Here is a 20,899-nt window from a genome sequence, read left to right as displayed (position 1 = left end):
ATTATCAGGTTGGAGGTACCGTTGCATTGTAAGAAGAACCTCTACCTTTTTCTCCTTGGTTGCTCTTCTACCCAGAGAAAAATAAATTACTCATGTGCCCAAAGGTCAATGACTCTAAGATGCCCAGTTGGAATCCCGTTTCAGAATTTGGGTCTGGTATCAAATATCCTCTGGAGGGATCTGCTGGATTACCACCGTGGAGGGACAGCAGATTCTCCTACCTGGTGCTATAGGCAGGTCCAACCATATGCAGAAAGTGAGAAAACAGATGAAGAGCAGCAGCAAGTACAGCACACACAGGGTTAGGAGGCAAGCAGGTCAGTAGAAGGAAAAGAGGAGAAGAGGACTGTTAGGTTTGGGACCAACTGAGACACCACAACACTTCTCCTCTACGCTGTTAATAACCTTGAAGGGGGGTTTCCTCTTGCCTCAGGAAAACGGGGACATAAGAAACAGAGGAAGTAACTGCACAGACACTACTGCAAGGCAGGATCCTTGAAACTAGCAGTCCACTCCAACATCTCAGAAATCCAGGCAAGGTGGCAAATGTTAAAGTAAAACAAGCTTCCACTTTTTTCTGAAGGCATCTGTTATGCAAATGCCTAAACAGATGTGGGAGCCAGTCAGATGTGAACTGACTTTACAGCACGGAGTTCATACATCAATCTAAACTGGATCAACTGACCAACTGTATCAGTCATCATGCACTTGTAGGCAATTTTTCTTATCCTTCCCCTAGGCCAGACCGTACCTTCCAAATTACCTATCACCTGCCAGTTTGTTCATCGTGTTGCCTTGATAACTTCAAGTTACTGGGGTTTTCCATTAAATAATGCACATTAAATCTCTACACATGAATTCCATATCTTCTGGAGTACTTTATATATTTATCATATTTTTATCACCACCCATCTCCCTCATATGGGGGACTCTGGGCAGTTCACAATAAAAGAGTTTAAAATTTGATAAAATCATAATAATATCATTAATCTATAAATATCAATATCAATAAATATAAGATGTAATGAGATCCAAGTAATGGCAGATCTAATACCACCCAGAGGGGAACAAGACCAGCCTTGGCAGGACTAGGGGATTTTCATGTCAAGCCACTGCTGAACTATGGTTTGTTGATTACATCACTATTGACTGGATTCACACAATATATCAAGCCAAACCCCCAAGAAAACCTGATCTCTGTGTTAGAGAAGATCCGACTGTCTAGTTCTTTCTTTATAGCGTAATATAACCGACATTATGCATTTCAGTCCTCAGCCCTTATACCAAAGCTAAGCCTGTCTTTCATGAGGCAGGATTTAATCTGACTAACATTACATATGGAAGTATCCATCCACCCCAGATTTCCTGCATGGAACTTGACAGAGTACAGTTCCCTTGTAATCATCCTCTAAGAGAGTCCTCTCTCTCAATCCTACCTGAGGTCACCTACTGAAAGATGTGAACTAGGTTCATCCATCCTAGTCTAGCACTAAGCAATCATCTACTGTAGTTGCCTGCCATACTAGTTCTACATCTACCACATCTACTGCAGCTGCCACACAGCTGTTCTGAATGGCAAAAATATCCTTCTTAACAGCTTCTCTCTAAGAGCCCAACTCACAACTGATGCCTGAAAATCCACAGAATCTCTGCTTGTTCTCTGCAGGCAAGCAATAGGTTTCTTTCACAGCCTGTGAGGAAGATTCTAAAGGAAGCAAACAGCCGGCTCAGTTTTCTGGCAATCCTTCTACCCTGTTTGATACAAGACAAGAAGATATTGTTGCAAGAGTCCATTTCCTGTTATTACAAACAGCTGGGCAGATGGCCAAGGAATCCAATCTTTCCCCATCTCATAGAAAGCTCACTGTTTTTCTTGGTATACAATTTTTAAATCCTTTAATCAATGTTTCTATTGTGTTAGTTCAGCAAAAAAGGAATCCACCACAGTTTCTGGTTTTCATTTTTTAAGAAGATAAATCTTCAGATGTTGAGCAACTGAATTAAAAATGTGACAGGAATATCACTGGCTTTCAAAACTGCCAAGATGGCAACAAATCTTTCCTCAAAATCACAGAGCTTGTGGCCAACCTGTTCCATTATCAGGCTCGTGCTTACTCTACGTTTAGGCTGATATATTTACTTGTAAGAAATTCAAAGAATTTCATTAAGAGCAGCATGCCACTGTCCTACTTCTTCATTCCTATGCTGCTAACACAGCTCTTTGCCGTTACCCAGTCTCCTCCAATTTGGTGCCCACCAGAGGTCTGAACAAATTCCCACCATCCCAGAGATCACTATAGCCCAACCCATATAGAAGGCTTCAAACTGTAAAGATTCTTTATCTAGGCACCAATCCTGTTGCCTACTTTCTGGTTTATATAGCATATTAAGTCATAAATAATTTACAAACTAAAAACTCATAAAAATGCAAAGCCAAAATCTAGCAAATCACACTATGACCCATGAGATACTGTATGTTAGCTCACTTTACCAAATGCTTCAAAATATGGCATCTCCATATCTTGAACAATCCAAGTAAGGCACAACCTAAACAGAAAGCTTACTAAGGGAAAATCACTTCTCTGGCTCAGCAAGCTTAACTACTATAAAGGGATGTCGCCCTTTCCTGTATTTCTTAGTAGGGGGGAAAAAAATCAGGAAGCAGCCTTGCACATCAAACCCCAAATGTTTTATCAGAAAGCAAAATGGACTTTTACAGGAAATGAGACAGGAACTGACCAGAAACATCTAAATGTCTATGTGAAGCCATTTATGAGATACATGGTCTGTTAAAAGACTCCCATTCTGAAAAGCTCCAAAAAAAAAAAAAGTTTGAGACATTTAAAAAAGCACTTTAGGAAGAAAAGTTTCTGAAGCATGTCACACTGTGGCAGAGTTAGACATGAGATGATGCAATGGTCTTAAGTGAAAAGAATTTCTTTCCCCCCAGACTCAGCGTCACACAGATATTAAAAAGCTTTGCACTTGATTAAAACAACTGGGTGCAGCTACAGCACCTTACAGCTGAAATACATAAAAGGCAGACGTACTAAGCAATGGTTGTTGGATAATGCTGGAATTGTTATGATATAGCATCGCCTGGAGATACTGTGCAATCAAGGAACAGATGGAGGAGGAATCTATAACTGAGGACCCAACAGAACTGAAGGAGGGATCTGCTAAGTAGACCAGCTAGTAGAGGAGAATGGAGTCTTTAGAGGACATCAGTGAGGACAGCCTGATAAAGATGCTGGAACTCAAGAAGTCCAGGAAAGAGTTTTGTTTCCCTCTGCCTTCACCCTTTTGGAGATAAGGCACTCTAAAAAGGTCCATTTGAAATTGAGTGTGTAAAATTGTGTATGTATAGTTTATTAAGCCAAGGCCTCTTTATTGGAAATACACACAAATTATCTACTTAAAAGCACCACAATAATAAGGACTTAGAGAACAGCATATATGTTCCTGCTGTTTTCCCCACCCTTCAACACATCACATCACCCCTCTGAACTGATACCTTGGGCATCTTTCCCACCATCAATAATCTATCAGGAAAGTAAGGCAGTAAAGACCCTCAGGTGTATAGCTGTAGCTGGACAGTATTACTGTTATGCAGGTGATAATTTCTTCTGCCAGCATCTGGAGAAGAGGATGCTATGCATGATGGTGGCTGTGTTTTATCCAGTTGCTTGCACAGTTTTTAAAGTATTCTGAATTTTGTATGTTTTTATGATCTTTTAACTTTTAAAATATATTTATATAAACTGCCTACACTCTATGATTTGGCTGACAATAAAAAAAATAAAACCAATTTCCCGACCATTACATAAGCTGAATCAGCTGGGATAACAGCATGGGGATCAAGAATTCCTGGAATATATGACCTCCCTGCTATCAATGGGCAGGTGCAGAAGCATCTTTGTGCCTTAAGATTTTATACATCCTCACAACTCACACTGAAATCACACCCAATATCTATTCCTGGCACAACCTCTTCTTAACCCAGTCCAAAGCAAAAATAAGACTCTTTCACAATATGTATTCATTCTTAGATTAAGTTGATGTGCAACATTCAGAAGACTCTGGTATCAAGATCCGTGGGGTATGAATGGCCAATAGCTATTCCCCTCCTCCTCTTTCACCTGGTTGGCCTACATGAAGAACAGGGTGGACATAAGCTAACAGGTAGCAAAAACTAACTATTCCAGCCTCCTCACTCCTCGGCCGTTCCTAGGGTTTCAGTTCTCCACACCATGGACAGTATCTCCATGGACTGCAATGACCCAACAGTTGCTTCACCTAATATAATACCGAGTATGGCATACAATAATTACAAAGTAAAATAATCAGGATGACCTATAAGCTTCTTTTCTTTCATCTCTGAAAACCAAATTTATTGTAGGTTATTTATGATAGAATGCCCCCATGCCTCCTTTCTGAATCATTTACATTATTACATTAACTCTCTACTCCAGATTCCCATTACTCTGTAAATGTCCAACATTAACTCATCTCCCTTCCCAAACTAGCTTTCTCTGCCTTCCATTTATGCTAAAAGTAGCTTGGAAGAAAATGTTTCAACCATACCCTTCCCTTTTACTGAGGCACTAAATACAGGGCCACAGTAGCATCTCAGTGCTAAATACAATGCGAATACCAGAAATATTAGATCAGAAAACTTTGGCAATACATAGTCCATGATATGGAAATCTGGGAGAAAGAAGAGTTAAATAAAAAGGTTGAGATTTGGAGCTTATTCTAGAATCTACAAAGTTTAATATTTAGACCAATTAAACTGTGTTCTGGGACAGAGAATTACAGCCTTTATGTCCAATTCTTTTCAGGGCAAAAGAAAAGACTTTTAAAAAATCACACTCTCACAATAGGAAGAATTCAGAGCTTGAAATGTTGCCATCCATATAAGGGAAATTAAGAGTGGCTGCAATTTAAATATTCAACTGTGCTATGCATCCTAAGGATGCTGTCAAAGAACATGGTGGAGATTACTATTTTTTCTTAAACACATAGGATTAATTAAAACATGCACACATATATCATCCCACATTTACCTGGCTCTTGATTCCTTGTTGGGTGATGAATGTTTTCAGGGCTCCCGTCTCAGAGTTCTGAGGGTAACCAAAGTCCAGGATTTCTACAGAAAGTAAACAGTTACTGAAGAGAACCAACAGCCAGGCTAGTTTTTCAGCTGAACCCTTTGTGCAAATGGCAAGCAAACACCGCTCAGGGAAAGTTTCCCCACACCACATGTTGTCACACAGATTCCATAAGAGGCAATCCAGCTGGCCTACAGTTAGCAACAGTTAAAACAAGATGACAAACCCCTTAAAGTCAGTAGAATCATGACTTCCAAGGAAACCTGCTCTGAAGCAGGATAATTCAATAGCAGCAGAATAATCTATCTTTGCAGCATTTTCTTTAGGTTTTGATTTTCACATGAGCATGGCATAAAAATTAAAACCTAAAAAAACAACAGCAGAGTAGCAGATATTGTAGGATACACAGACAAGTCAAGCTTTGGAAAGAGAGAACTGCCATTAACTACTTCCTTCCAAGGGGAGATAGACAAGCTTCTCAAGATCCAGACCTGCAATACAAATACAAAAGGACACTGCGCTCTCACTAGTTTTATTCAGCCTGTGGCAATTCACAAATCTATCGCCATCCTGCTGCCTCTCCTGCCCAAGTCTTTTAAATACCATAACCTGAAATCAGGCCTTTGAGCCACAACCCATCCAGGGGCTCATTCTTGGAAACCCACTATCATTTGATAACATGATTTAAAAAAAAAGAGTTCAGTGGCGCTAAAGAACTACATACTCTGGATTCCAGAAAGGCCACTATTAAGAATTAAAACAGTTACTTGTATTAGAGATTATTTATTTATTATTCACATTTCTGTTACCACCCATCTCCCCCCAAGAGGGGGACTCTGGGCAGTAACAGAAATGTGCTGAGGGTTAAGAAACATGTACCCTCCAGATGTTCCTGAAATGTAACTCCCAGCAGCTCTAATCAGCACAGGAGGGATGCTAGGAGTTCTAGTTCAGTATCTGGTGAGTCACTCGTGACATGGATGAAATTAGTAAACCATGTGCGCAGCATGTTAACCTACCATTTCAGCATAACTTTGGACATGGAAGTCAGAGGTATTGTGTTACACTCACCTGCATGACATGAAACTTTAATCTTCAATCTGCAATTTAGTTCTATAGGAAGTGATTTACAGCACACTGAAACTTTTGACCATGAGCTAGGTTCACTACACACAATCACATTCACTTTGCAGGTCGATCTTCTTATCTCAACTATGTTCAGAATTCAATAGTGCACATTGCAGAAGTAAAATATTTACCGAGAAGAAATAATTCTCCCACTGGGGTACGTTTAGCAATTTGCCCTTATCATTAGCTTAAAAAACTAAATGCAAACCAAAATACATGGAGCCTAGCATCTTTACACTAAACATAGTTTAAATTTATTATCCCAGATTTTATGCATTCTATACAATAAAAGCATCCCCAAGCCTACCATGCTAGTGTTGGAGCCTATTACTAAATACTCCTAGTAGTGAACAACTTATCCTTACCATCCAGAAGCTCATAGATGAGCACGAAGTTGTTCTTGATGTTCTCTTCACTGATCTTTCCGAAATAGGCAGTCATCACGTCACACATTTTGTAGAGGAACTCAAAGACCATAGCAGCATTAACATTTTGCTTGGTGACAGCAGCCAGCCAGATGTTGGAACGTTTAACATGGAAGAAACTGGTACGGGCAATGTTGGTGACCGGTGAGCGCACTTGTTGTCGTGCATGGATGACATTGACTCGGAAAGCATCCACTGCGTTCCGCCTGGAGAATTGGAATATGATAGGGAGGCAAGAGTGAGGTGACCAAAGCACTAAGAATAATGAATTATAAAAAATTAATTATGTAAAGCAAAAAAATTGAGTTTCCGAATAAACCAGAGAAGTGGCTAGCATATAAATTACCGAAAAAAAAATAAAAGAAAATTATACTGAAATTATAAGTAGATATTGAATTAATGGACAATGCAGCCACACAAAAAGCATTTCATCCATATGATTCCAACCTCTACAAAGGAAGTGACATCTCTCTAGAGAAAAATAGATGAATATCTAAAGAAACAAAATTTACCGAGGATTAGAGAGAAACAGTGACAGATTATGAATGGATCTACAACAATAAGGAGAAGTTTCTGAAGCTTAAAAAAAGATTAAAACAGGAAAGGTGCCTGGACCAGATAAATGGTCCAGGCACCTTTCCTATTTTTCTTATTATAAATGTTTCGAGGATGAACTTTGCAACCTTTACAAAACATGATGAACTCTATCCTACAGGGAGGAAAGATGCCAGAGTTGGAAACAGGCCAATATAGTATTAATACCTAAAGAGGGACAAGATTTGACTTCAGCAAGAAACTACAGGACGATATCATTACTGAATAATGACTACAAGTTATTCACAATGATTCTAGCTGATAAGACTGAAAATAATTCTGCAAGGATTTATTCATGAGGATCAATGCAGGTTTTTACCTCAAAGACAGTGTTGTTGGACATTTTGAAATATTTAAGGTTTTTGACAATTTGGACTGGGCTTTCTTGTTCAAGGTTTTGGAAGATATGAATTTTGGAGAGAACTTCATCAAGTGGATAAGATTGATTTACGCTTCACAGAAAGCACAAATAATTGTTAATGGAGATCTAACAAAATCCTGTGGGATACAAAAAGGAACAAGACAGGGATGCCCACTGTCTCCTCTCCTGTTTATTTTGGTTCCTGAAATACTGAATAGAGATGTAAGACAAGATGAGAGGATTGTGGGAGTAAAGATTTAAAAAGAAACTTAAAAGTTAAGGGCTTTTGAAGATGACTTGGTTTTAGAAGATTTAAAGAGAATTGAAATATTAATGGGCAAATTAAAAGAATTTGGTGCATTAGCAGGTTTCAAGATTAATAAACAGAAGACAAAGATGTTAACAAAAAATATAAAAATAGAAGATCAAACAGAATTGATGAATAAAACAGGTTTTAAGATAGAGAAGAAGATAAAACATCTGGGTATCACTATGACAAACATGAACTGTATGTTATTTCAAATAACTATGTTAAGACATGGAATGAAGTTTAAAAAGACATGGGAGAAACTACAACTGTCATTGCTGGGAAGAATTTCTGTGATAAAAATGAATGTCTTACCGAGAATGATGTTTTTGTTTCAGACAATACCTGTTTTGACAACTGATGCACCATTTAAATAGTGGCAGAAGGATTTATCTAAATTTGTGTGGCAGGGGAAAAAAACATGAGCTAAATATAAGGTGTAACAAGATGCAAAGGAAAGAGGAGGATTGGGTTTATCTGATTTGAAATTGTATTTTGCAGCTTGCTATTGGGTTTGGGTACTGCTGAAAAACAGAAGGTCTTGGGAGAAGGACATGACCTGAGATTTGGGTGGCATGGATATTTGTGGTTCGACAAAGGTAAGATTAATGTAGATTTTAAAAATCATGTTAGATGTGCCATATTGGGAATATGGAATAAAGCATGTGCCCAAAAACAGCTTTGTGGATCTCAGCACAAGAAGCATTTTATAGATGAGAAATAATAAGCAAACCCAATGGCTAACTTATCATGATACGTGAATTTTATCAAGAGGAATGTAAAATAAAATCAAGAGAAAAACTAGTGGCAGAGGGATATAGTTGTCAATGGTTCCCTTATTTACAATTATTAGATTTAAAGCAGACAAATAAAGTTTATTTATTTATTTGATTTCTATTCTGCATATAGGTTGCTCCTTCTCCGCAGCACAATCACATTGTTTCTCAGAGTTATTTGGTTCTCTGGAAAAATGCGTAGGAAAACCGTACTGACATGGATTTCCACTTAGGGTTAGGCTTTCATGAATTTGTAGAGGAAAAGCGACATCGCCAAACGGCGATCTCAACAGGTGACCCTATTGTTTTGAACACTGTAAGACTGAGTTTGAACTAGAATTGTGTACAAATGATGAACACATGATTGCTAAAATGTCTAAACTTTTACTGAAATTTGAAACAGAATAACAAGTGAAAGAATGTATGATAAAAGTGGGCTGAAAATTTTGGATATAATATATACTATGTATCTATAATTTTTTTTAATCCACTCAATCATGTCCAATTCTCAGTGACTTCCTAGACAAGTCCCTGCAGTTTACCTGGTAAGGTTTTTCAGAAGAGGTTTGCCATTGCCTTCTTCCTAGGGCTGAAAGAGAGTTACTGGCCCAAAGTCACCCAGCTGGCTTTGTGCCTAAGGTGGGAGTAGAATTCACAGTCTCCCAGTTTCTAGCCTGATGACTTAACCACTAGACCAAACTGGCTCTCATATTATATAATATGTTACAATATTAAAGAGAATTTTTATAAAATGTGCCATTGGTATATGTCACCAGAGAAACTGTCTAGAATGTATAAAGGCACTTCAAATTTATGTCTGAAATGAACAAGAAGTGACATTTTATCATGTTTTGTGGATGTGTAAAAAAGCTAGAAAAATTTGGATTCAAATACATACACTACTTCAGAGGATTTTAAAGATTAATGAACAATCGAGACCAGAGATTTTTCTTTTGGGATTGATAGACAAACAGCTGGAAAAAAGTCATGGAACTTTGTTTTTGTGCATGATAACTGCAGCGAGATTACGGTATGCACAAAGATGCAGAGATTCGGCACTACCCACAATGGAGGAACGATTGGTGAAAATGATGGGACTTGCCGAGATGGCTAAACTGACTTACTTGATCAGAGAAAAGACAATACCTATGTTTATTGCTGACTGGAGACTCCTTATGGACTTTTTGCATAAAACAGAAAAAAAATGAACTTATGATTTATGGTTTTGATGATTAGACTGATTATAGAAAGAAGAGTTAAGTTGTAACCATAGAGTAAGAGGTAAATTTATAATTGTACTTATAACTGCTGTAAAAAGATCTGAAGCTACTTCTTTGTATCTTTTTTTCCCTACTTTTTCCTTTGTTGCACTTTGATTTTTCTTTTCTTACTTTTTATTAGTTTGTATTAGTTTTTATATTCCTTCTTTAAAATCTTTAATAAAAATTATACATCATCCTAAGCATCTAGCCAAAACACTGCAGAAGGAACCAGAATCTTGTTGAAAGTATGCTTCTCCTCCATTTAGTCTGCTTGCAAGACAGATAATAGAACTTACCGTGTATGCGATACAAAAACTACTGATATTTAGGGATTTTCAACTGATGTTACATATACAGGCTGTATATTATAAAATACCACAAGCTACTATTACCCTAATCAATACTTACTTAACAGTTGAATCAGCTGCCTAAAGAGTAAAAAAATCTTCTTCCTGAGGAAATATTTTATCAGGCACATGTAGGTGATGTCATTACAAGGGAAGGGTCTACAAAATTCACTGCATGTTTTTCAATCACAGTAAAATCAACTGATCAACTATTGGTTCTAGCTTCAAGAACACATTGCTGTCTTCCATTTACCATTTAATGCTTTGAAGTTCAAGACAGCTATTTGTCATTCAAGTACCCAGCACCACATATTACTTAACATTTAGCATCAACAGACTGAGACCCTATTGTAATAATGATGCAACGAACAGACAGAAAATATACTGATTAACATTTCCAGAGCCTTGGATTAATTTCCTGAGGAATCAGCCCCAAACCCATTATTCATGTCAAGCTTAGCATTGCAATCATCTGAGCTTGTTTAGAATTCTAAAAATTTTACAGGCAAATTAACTTGTTTTAATGGATATTTGATTGCTATTGAATGAATTCTCTAATATTGTATCTCCTTTTCTTATGTCTGCTTAAATAGCAACAGTTTTCCAAATGGGAAAGTCTCCAGTTTCTAACGTTCTAAGAATCTTAAGAATTGTCTTAAACGGTAAAAATAATAAATTGGTCTGCTCTGACATGAGCCAAACTTCATGTTGTCATGACATTTTTTATTTGACACTGCCTTAGAATCTGATAATACCAGTGAACTTGACTTTATACACCAGGTGCCCCATCTTGAAGTGCCCATTATGGCCTGCCATTCTTCTCTTACCTATTACTACAGCAGCCAATGAGATGGGATGAACAGAAATGGCGTCAGCGAAGAAAAGGAGGAGTGACAGCAACAAGAGAAAGGTTAGAACACACACATACACACAAAGCACAATGAATCAAAACAAAAGGAGAAGAGACAACAGACAGCAACCCCCCTCCCACAAAAAGATTTCAAAGTGCTATATGAATTCCCTAGGCCAGCTTTCCCTACGCCCATACTTCTATAATTCACAACTAGTATGATCGCTGGACAATTAACATGCTCAATGGAATTTATGTATATTTCACTCTAAGACATTTGGAGAATACCAGGTTGAGAAAAGCTGGGCTAGGGAGAGAAGCAGAAAAGCTCTTAAGAAAAGGCAAGCAGCGCATGGGTTGTACAGTGTGGAGCAACCAGGCCGTGAGATCATGGGACAAGCACAAACCCATATCCATCTTTTATCTCATGATGTAAAATGCCATTGAAGCCAACATCGGAATCAGCTTTGGATCAAACAAAACAAAACAAACACAGAAACCCTTCCATTCATTTATTTTTTGTTTTAATCATCGCCAGCCCTCAACCCAGATGCTAGGAACCAAATAGACAGCACAGAATAGTTTAGAATTTAAATTAACAGCTTTCAAGATTGGCTTGGAGGTTAACATAACTGTTCTTCTTTAGAGGTAAGCAGCATTTATTTGCCAATTCAGAAAAATCCCTTGAGGTATGAATTTATCCATCAAGGATTCAATTTGAACAGTGTGTTTTCTCTTACTCAAGACAAGCACTTTTGAGCAAATATTTAACAGAATTTTGCAAGTTCAGTCAGACAAAGTCACAGCCCAAATTTAACTGCTTCCTGACAAAAACATACCACTTTACACTGGCACCCAAAGGACAGACATGATTGTACAGGTAGTCCTCACTTAACCCTAATTGTGACTGGAATTTTCATCACTAAGGAAAGTGGTCATTAGGCAAAACTTCATATAATTGCACCGCTTAACGATGGCAGTTCCAGTAGCCCTGGCTGCAGTTGTTAGGCAAGGACCTCATGCTTCTCCTGCCCTGCCACGCTCGCCTCTGCTTCAACACCCCCCACTCACCTATCCCCCCCATTTCTGCCCTTTTGGCTGTCCTGCCCTCTGCCGGCTACCCCTGCCGCCCCTAGCTGAGCTTCGCCATCTTCTTCCTCCCACTGACAAGGCATGCCTGGCCAAGGCAGTTGCTGGCCCTTTGTGAGACAGCACAAGGCCTCCCCAGGATCACACAGTGCTCCCCTGAGGTACAGGCCACTCCAGAGGGAGCATGTCTCCCCCGAGGAGAGGCCTGGGAAGGGCTCACACAGCCTCGCAAAAGGCCAGCAGCTGCCTCAGCTGAGCGTGCCCCTTCAGCAGCAGGAGGAACAAGACAGTGAAGGTCAGCTGGAGATGGGAGAGTGCAGAGTGACCGAAAGAGCAAAGATGGGGGGGGGGGAGTTAAAGTGCATGCTGTGGTCAAAAATGCAGGGCAGGCTGCCAAGTACCCAAATTTTGATCACATGGCTGCAGGGGGTGCAGCAACAGCCATAACTTTGGGGACCCACCATAACTACCATGTGTTCAGCACCATCATAACTTTGAACAGTCACTGAATGAATGGTATTTAAGCAATGACTACCTGTAACAGCTACATAAATAATGTTTCAAACAAGACTAAAGGGCACATAAAAAAAGATATTTGTAATGGTTGCCTATTCTAAAACACCACCAGACTCATGAGTGTGAATTCAAAGATATCTGATTTATTAAAGAATAGTATGCAGGATCACAGAGAAAGCTGAGAATGATGAAAGCGCGCCAAATGCAAACTAAAAACCCTTGGTGTAAATGAGATCCCTTCCCCCGTAGAATCTTCCCAAATTCACAATCCCAGGTGCTCCTAACGGCTTCTGATGGTCTGCGGGAAAAGGCCTTGAGCAGAGAAAATAACCCAAACACATTCCATTGTCCTGATTTCACATACGGAGCTTGGTACAAGGTCTCACAGCAGCTCCCTCCCAAACAGAAACGCGCGTCAGCGCCATGGCATGTGAAACGTTACGATGTATAAACTACATTGAATCAGTGAACATGACAATATTAGAGCTCCATTATGTGGTTTTAAAATAGCGAAATACAATTTTAAAAGAGAAATACAGTTTTAAAAGACTGCAAGAGGCAATCTAAATTGTGCCAAAGACTCACAAGACAGGGAAAAATTCTGAAGCTGACAGTTTTCTTATTCAATAGGTGACCACAAAACTAAGTGACATAGAAATACTGTATACAATCAACATATACAATTTTTTCTGCACTCAAAACTATTATGGTCTGTACTGGGATATTCCTGAGAAACCAACAGGCACTTGACCACCACAAACAAAATACAATTTCTATGTATCTTTTAATGCTACTCTTTGAATGAAAATATTTGCATATACAGTATAATTTTATATTACGGTTTTCTTACATAGGATATAAGGTTAATATTCAACAAATTAGCAGTTTGCCCTTGAGTACACAGGTTTCAATCCATACTGCTTGAGTAACAGAATGTATAATGAATTGATCATTTTCTTTTTGCAGAAAATAAGGATAGCATGGCTAGCATTAACAGTTTTGCAGGTCCTTTTATATCTAATCTGCTCCTTATGCCTACTTATAAAGGTAATAATTATTTATGTAATTATTACATTGATTTCATATTGTAATGTGTTCGCTCTGTAAGATACCTAGAGACTGTCTAGTTTCAGGCAGTAGACAAATCGCAAATAAACAATTAAATATTAGCCTTCTTTGGTATGAATAGAATACAACAATGGCCTCCCTAATGTTTTATTCTACAGCTAGTGTTTCCTCTGACGTCATTGGGGAAGTACTGCATTAAGAATGAAAAAGACAGCAACGGGTTTATTGAAGAACACCACCAATAACTAACTCGATGGTTCTTTTTTACAACTCTGATAGCTACTGGCAGCAACCATCTAGAAAAAATAAAGCAAGGACAGTATATTGAGGCATATTCCCTTACTTCTTACCATCATACTATCTACACAGAACTCCCATCGGTAAACCTGTTTTCATTGAAAAATGGCAGTTGTTTCAGGAAGCATAATGGCAAGAGCTGAACATCTGTAAGATGATGCCATACATGCCTGACTATAACAGCTTTGAACTGCGAATCACATCAGAGGTTCTATGAGTCTCCTACCATTTTTTTTAAATACAAGCTTTGAACTGATACAATTATTGCATTATTTCTCAGAATATGCACCACCCAGCGTTATTGTGATGGATCTCAGAGCTAAGGGATGAGAGAGCGCATTCCAGGGAGATAAACATTCTCACAGCGTGGACAGCATTGGGAAGCCAGCCAAGAAAGTTAGGTTGGCCCCACCTTAGAGTCCCGGGAATGTTCTTCCTTTAGAGTACTTAGAGTACCTTTAGTCTGGCAAGATTCTGTATAGGGTAGAATAATAAACAAACTAGAGTACAGCTTTGGCTCAGCATGGTTCCTGCCCGTTTTCCTGACAGTTATACAGGACATTGCCCTCAGTGCTTAAACAAAATATTGAACTCTAATTTCCAAGTAAATTCAACAGTGTCACACAATATTACTATATGCTGACTGCTTAACCCTGGATGCAATTTCAATCATGTAGCTGATTAATCTAAGCTTACATTTACATTCTACATGGTGTTTCTGCAAAAGTCAGAAGCTTCCTCCGAGGTTAGCCACCATGTCTCAGATTTTAAATGCTACCTTAATCCCTTGCAGTCCTTTCATAGCTAGGGAAATATGACATTTAATTTTATTGGCCACCCATCTCCAGTGGACTCTTTAAAACGAGGCTTTCATAAAATTGAAATTTCAGAGAGCACATTTGAATTGTTAACATGGTGAGAGATAGCAGCACAAAGCAACTAAAATTAGTTGTGTAGATATCATAAGCTAATGCAGACAGCCAAACCTGTGACTGGCAGGAAGATCAGCACTCTTCATTCTTCAAAAATCAGTAGCCTGTATTCAACACAACTGGTTCTAGTCTAAACACCAAGTAAGAATTGCAATATAAAACTCTGGTTCTGGGCATCGCTGCAAGACCAACAAAGCATAAAGCCAATGGAAAGGGAGGGATTTTGACAAACATTTCTTCAACTCCATGGTAACTCCCTCAAGGACCCAAGTTTCAAACCACCATACTCTGATTGACAAGCAACTAGGCCAGTGCCTCAACTATATTTATAAAGGATTCCATGCCTACTCATCTGATAGTGATTAACTTTTTACAGTTTGAATTACCAAATTATAATGTTGCTAAATAGTTAACACTGAAGGGATGCAAGCACTAGAGCTTACAACAATTTTAGTTTTCAGTTCCTAAATTATCAGTATTAAAATAAGTGAAATTTCCCAAGTTAAAAACCAAATCAAAACAGCACTCTGTGCTGATGAGAGTAACAGAGATGAGTTACTGCAGGCAAGCCAAATGTCCAACAAGGTAAAAATTCCCACAGTGTATAATGGATCGAGAGCCAGTATGGCATAAGGCTGAAGGTATTGGACTGGCATTAGGAAGACCCAGGTTTTGATTCCCCCTCAGCCATTAAAGCTCCCTTGGTGACTTTGAGCAGTCATTCTGCCAGCCCTACCTATCTCACAGGGTTGTTGTTGTGTGGAAAAAAATTCACATCAGTGCAAGTTTGTAAACCTTTTAAATTATCCTTAATTCTGCAATATTGGATCTACAACATAATCTGAGTTTCACCTAAGTTCAACTGATAAAAAAATTCTGATTAAACAATGCACAAAATAGTATACTATGTCATATCTTTATTGAACACAATGAGTCAACATTTTCTGTCTTTGATGGAAAAGGTATGTGAGGCCCATACTATGGAAAGAAAGTACTACAACTTAGGAGTGGTTTAAAATATATTTATGTAGCTAGGCCTTTTAATGTCCTGTTTTAGTTTTTTATTTGGCATATTTTAATACTGTTTCTATTGCTTCTTATAAGCCACTTAGAGCTGTTAAGGAAATAGGCAGCATATAAATCTTTTGAATGAAAAAAAACCCTTCAAATACTTCAAATAATAATTCCAAATTCCTTTATTATGCAAAGTAGTTTAGAAAAATGAACAGTTATACACAGTTGTATGTAAAAGAAATACACCAGAGAAATATACCTTGGAAATAAAAGGCTTCAGCTTATGTTAAAATACATCTTGAGAAAATTTACTAAGCTTGTTATTTCTATCTCTAGATCTGATACAAATATTATATTTAAAACTAATGAATATTGTATTTAAAGAACAAAGATCTACTAGACTCAAAACAACGCATAAGAAGAGTTGCTTCAATAAATGCCTCTTTTTCATTATAAGTGCCTCAGAATAATGTAAGGTAACATATACCCAGAAAGAGAACAAGATGAACACAGCCTGGATGCAACACACAATACACAAATTCCACATGCACAAAATGTATAGCAACAGCAGCTCAAAAGTTACAAGAAGTTGGACCAGGGTTCAAAAGCAATGCAGGATGAAGACTCTGTCAGGTACTTACCCAATGTCATCCCTGTAGACACGGGAGATTAAAACCTCTCCCTTATGATTATAAATGAACAGCCCTCCAATCATGATGAATTCTTAGTCTTCTCCTTCCATGGTGCTTATATCCGATCTACAGTTATAAGAGAGAAAGATATGGTTATGGTTGAAAACAAAGAGTAGAGGCAATAACGTTGCAAGGCAGGCAGTTACCAATCGACCTTTCAGCAAACCAATGTTTAGTTTCCTATGCACTGTCATATACAAGGAAATAATCAGAGTCCACAAATCTCCTTGCAACACAAGCTTCCCTGATACTTCTGACAAGTAACAGATAATTTATGAGCATTGTACCATCTCCTGCTCTTCTCAGGATTAGCTTGTGCTGAGCACATCTCCCAAGCATAGCAAAACACTTCCTTACTCTACTCCTGAATTAGATGCATGGACAGAGAAATTGCCTTCAACAAGCAGGAATCTCTGAAGGTCTATCTATAGTAAAGTTCACTGTGATGAATGATCCTATTGGACTGAATCGTAATAATGGTATGTTTTGGCCAGATATCACTGCCCTGTCATGTTTACAGACATCTACTCTTCTAATTCCAGATTTAATTAGTATCGCTGGTTTAAATGTGATGGCTCTTTTCCTCTCATTTAGCCACATGGCACTGCAATATTTCGTGTGTTGGTCCAGTGAGATATCGTGTTTCAATCTATAGTAATAATAAACTTCCCATTAAGTTGTGTTTCTCTGCTAACATTTGCTTATTAGAGCAAATGAATTAATTCAGCAGTTACCAATTTCTATTGTCATGAACCTAACTTCAATATATTCTGAAATTCTGAACTTAATAATTAAGGTTTGCCAACAACAGATGCCTTGCCCCAATTCAATTTGCAGACCGTCTAAATCAGCCTGGGCCAATTTTTCTTATTTTTAAAATGCTTAAAAAGACTAAGAAAAAAGAGAAGAACAGCAACAACAGAAGACAAAACAAAAAGATTTACATAATTACAAAAATTTGATAAGATTTTACAAAATATTAAGGAAAAAATTCTAACATTAAATTGGTACAACATATAAAGGTAATATCAATTTGGCACTTTTAACTCCATTATTAAATTTGAATCAGAAATTAACAAGGATTGTCAAAATAAGGGTTAAGAAGAATTTCTAACCAATCTAAGACCATCTGTCCTTGACTTGACTAATTAGACAAACCTAATGCTTCAAAACCTGTTAAGAGAAATCCAAATTTCAAATGTGCCAGAAGTCTAGTGCAGAATTATAATCCATAAAGGTTTTCCTTTTTTTTTTAAATATCAAGTTTTTTTTTAACATTGATACATACTCCCACAGCTTGGTCTACTAGCCTCTAAAGATGGAATTGTGTGATTTCCAATGGGAAGCCTAAGTAGCCTAGCAGCTATTATAAAGTACAAAGCCAATTCAGTAATCTTTGAAAGAATAAAAGGTTTAGTGTTCTCCCATTGCTCCAACATATTATATCCAAAACTCTTAGCCCATTTAATCATGCATCCTTTAACTTGTTCATCTTCTAAATTCATCTGTAACATTTTATACATCTTTGTAATAACATGTTCATTGTTTAACATTCCAACGTTGATTCTAGGGAATTTACTGGAAGAGTAATATGAGTACAACATCCCTGGCATATGGTTTTAATTATGCTCTTGATTATGCCAGGTTAATTCCTTGCCATATCTTCCCTGACAGTGGTTTTAATGCCAGTAAAAACAAAGAAATTGAGAGAGGCAACCTTGTCTTTTTTGTAATAATCTATTTTTGTGATAAAAAGTCATTTACAATTACCCTGAATTCTTCCTCGTAGATACTCTAGATCTATGAAAGAAAATGCAAGCCACAATTTATATTTTTTCAGAGACTTGAATATAAACAGCTGTAATGGTTGCCTATCCCAAACACTCAGACCCACAAGAGGTTACTTAAATGAAATCTGATTTATTAGGGAAATTATGGCAGATACAGAGAAAGCTGAGAATGACTAAAAGCGCGCCAAATACAAACTAAAAACCCTCGGCTCCAAACGTGATCCCTCCCCCCTACCAGCCATAGCAACCACCCCCCTCCCAGGTGCTGGTAACCGTTTTCCACACATCCTGGGAAAGCAACCTTGAACACATGAGATAACCCAAACACATTCCAATCCAGCGGCCACCAGATAACAACTCCCTGACGAGGAATCTTCCCCTCTCCCGAGAGCAAACACGTATCAGGCAAATGACATGCGAACCGTTACGATGTACCAAGCACATTGAAACGGTGAACATGACAACAGCCCTCCCAAACTATCAAAAGCCTTTTCTCAATAATATTGTCAATTGCATTCAAGATGTATCCCATATTAACTCTTCAGGACCAATCTGATCAGGCCATTGAATCTCTTTCCAAGGATAACCATGGAAATCTTACAGTCTACAATCGATAAAGAGATAGGTCCATATGACTCTGGACAGGTTGGATCATTTCCTTGTGCATAAATAAAATAGATATAAAAGCCTCCTGTTTTTAAAGAAGTGTCAATATTGTTATAAACCATTCATTAGTTAGTTAAATAGTTTGATCAGAATTTCTCTGAAAGTCTATATAGGAGCCATCTGATCCTGGGGATTTCCTTCCACTTTTCCAGCATTATAGATTTCTCCATTAAGCCTTTGCATAATGTGTCTGAAATAGCATAATTTGACCTGGTCATTTGTGCCTCTGAGTTGATTTGCTTGATTGTCCATTTGTTTATTTTGTTGGTTATCCATGATATTCTCAGGAGCCTTCTCCATCACCAAGTTCAAAAGGGCTTTTTCTATCCTGCTTCTTCAAAGTTCAGCTTCTGCTTCCATAAAGTGTCATAGGGAAAATCATTGCCCACACAATTCTGACCTTTGTATGTATAGGCTCATTTTAGTATCTAAATACCTTATCCATATGGTTTTACTGGTAAAATACAGGAATGGTTTACCATTGTCTTCCCTTGTACAGTATGAAATGATGTCTTGGTCACCTTGGTTTCAGAAGTGCTCTTCCACCTCCAGTATCTTCCTATGAAATAGAGTAGCACTTGCATTTGATCTTTCTTGGAGGCTGGATATTAAAAATCTCATATCGCTGCATTTAGGTTTACCCAATGGAACATTCAGCAAAATGTATATTATTCTAACTCCAAGCTGTGGAGGTACATTCCACCTTTTTAATTGCAATACTGCATCTTTTGTCTTTAAATGCATAAATATAATAAGTATGTCACACTGTAAGTTTCTTCTAGATTTTCTGACTTTCTAATGATTCATTTTGGTTTATATCAAGATATTCTTTGATATTTTCCTATTTCTTTCTCTAAATCTATCTCTCCCAAAACCTTCTTGCGTCCCTCTGAAATTTAAATTGTTTCTGCCCAATTCTGTTCCAGCTATTTGATGTCTTCTGGACTGTCATGTGAATTCTCTATTCTGGAGATGATTATGGCCCATAGGTCACACTTGGTCTGCTTTTAATCTCAATCAGTGTGCCATGAGAATGTGGAAAATGTCTGAGTAGTGTACATTCAAGATGAAAATCTGCTTCAAGAAGGCCACTAGCTAGTAAGTCAGAAGAAAGAAAAAGGGTATGATCTTAACTAACCACTCCTGCTGAAGTTGAAGTTGCATTACGATAATCAAATCAGGCTGTCATGTTTGTTTTAAGAGAGCTTTAATTCTAAACAACATCAGCAAGCACTTTTTCCCATCCCTTCACTTTCTGAGAATACTACACATCTGTTAGATGAGTTGGCCAACCACTTTAGCCAGAGAGTTACAGCACTAGAAAATTCTTGATTAAGCAATGGATTGGTAACTTTCTAAAGAAAAGAATAATTAAAACAAAGGTCTAATGGGAATGTCTGTATTATGTTGCGGTAAGATATATTACAAAGCAATCTGACTCAGGAAACATGTCTACTAAGAACTATTCCATACCAAATACAGACTCATGTTTTCAAGTAACTCTTCTTAGCTATTCCACAGAAATGAGAAAGAGGAACATGTGTCCTCATAGTTCTGCCCAAAATGAAAATCGGAGTATGCAGAAAGAGTTTGGTTAAACAATATAGAAAAGAAGCCATAGGCAGAGCCCCAAAGCTATCACAATGGCATCAAAATATCTCAGTCAGGCTTCAC

At 37.8% G+C, this 20,899-nt stretch overlaps 2 protein-coding genes across 3 annotated transcripts in view; one reads left to right on the top strand and one right to left on the bottom strand.

Moving 5' to 3' along the window:
• ABCC5 (ATP binding cassette subfamily C member 5) overlaps nucleotides 1-20,899 on the top strand; it is a 528,771-nt gene that overhangs the window by 307,720 nt on the left and 200,152 nt on the right. The gene's annotated exons all lie outside the window — the stretch shown is intronic.
• The window catches only part of AP2M1 (adaptor related protein complex 2 subunit mu 1), a 45,957-nt gene that overhangs the window by 12,790 nt on the left and 12,268 nt on the right, over nucleotides 1-20,899 (bottom strand). Inside the window, exons 2-4 of one of the 2 annotated variants that reach the window (XM_063306323.1) lie at nucleotides 16,719-16,835; nucleotides 6,605-6,870; nucleotides 5,061-5,149 (exon numbers count right to left, since the gene is read on the bottom strand). In XM_063306323.1, coding sequence (XP_063162393.1) covers nucleotides 5,061-5,149; nucleotides 6,605-6,870; nucleotides 16,719-16,792 — 429 coding nt within the window. In that variant the 5' untranslated portion in view covers nucleotides 16,793-16,835. The remainder of the gene's footprint in view (nucleotides 1-5,060; nucleotides 5,150-6,604; nucleotides 6,871-16,718; nucleotides 16,836-20,899) is intronic. The other variant, XM_063306324.1, reaches the window with a different exon arrangement.

This window comes from Candoia aspera, chromosome 6, assembly GCF_035149785.1.
Source record: "Candoia aspera isolate rCanAsp1 chromosome 6, rCanAsp1.hap2, whole genome shotgun sequence".
NCBI lineage: Eukaryota > Metazoa > Chordata > Lepidosauria > Squamata > Boidae > Candoia > Candoia aspera.
The sequence above is the reverse complement of the archived record's forward strand: the minus strand, read 5'-3'. Positions and strand labels throughout refer to the sequence as shown.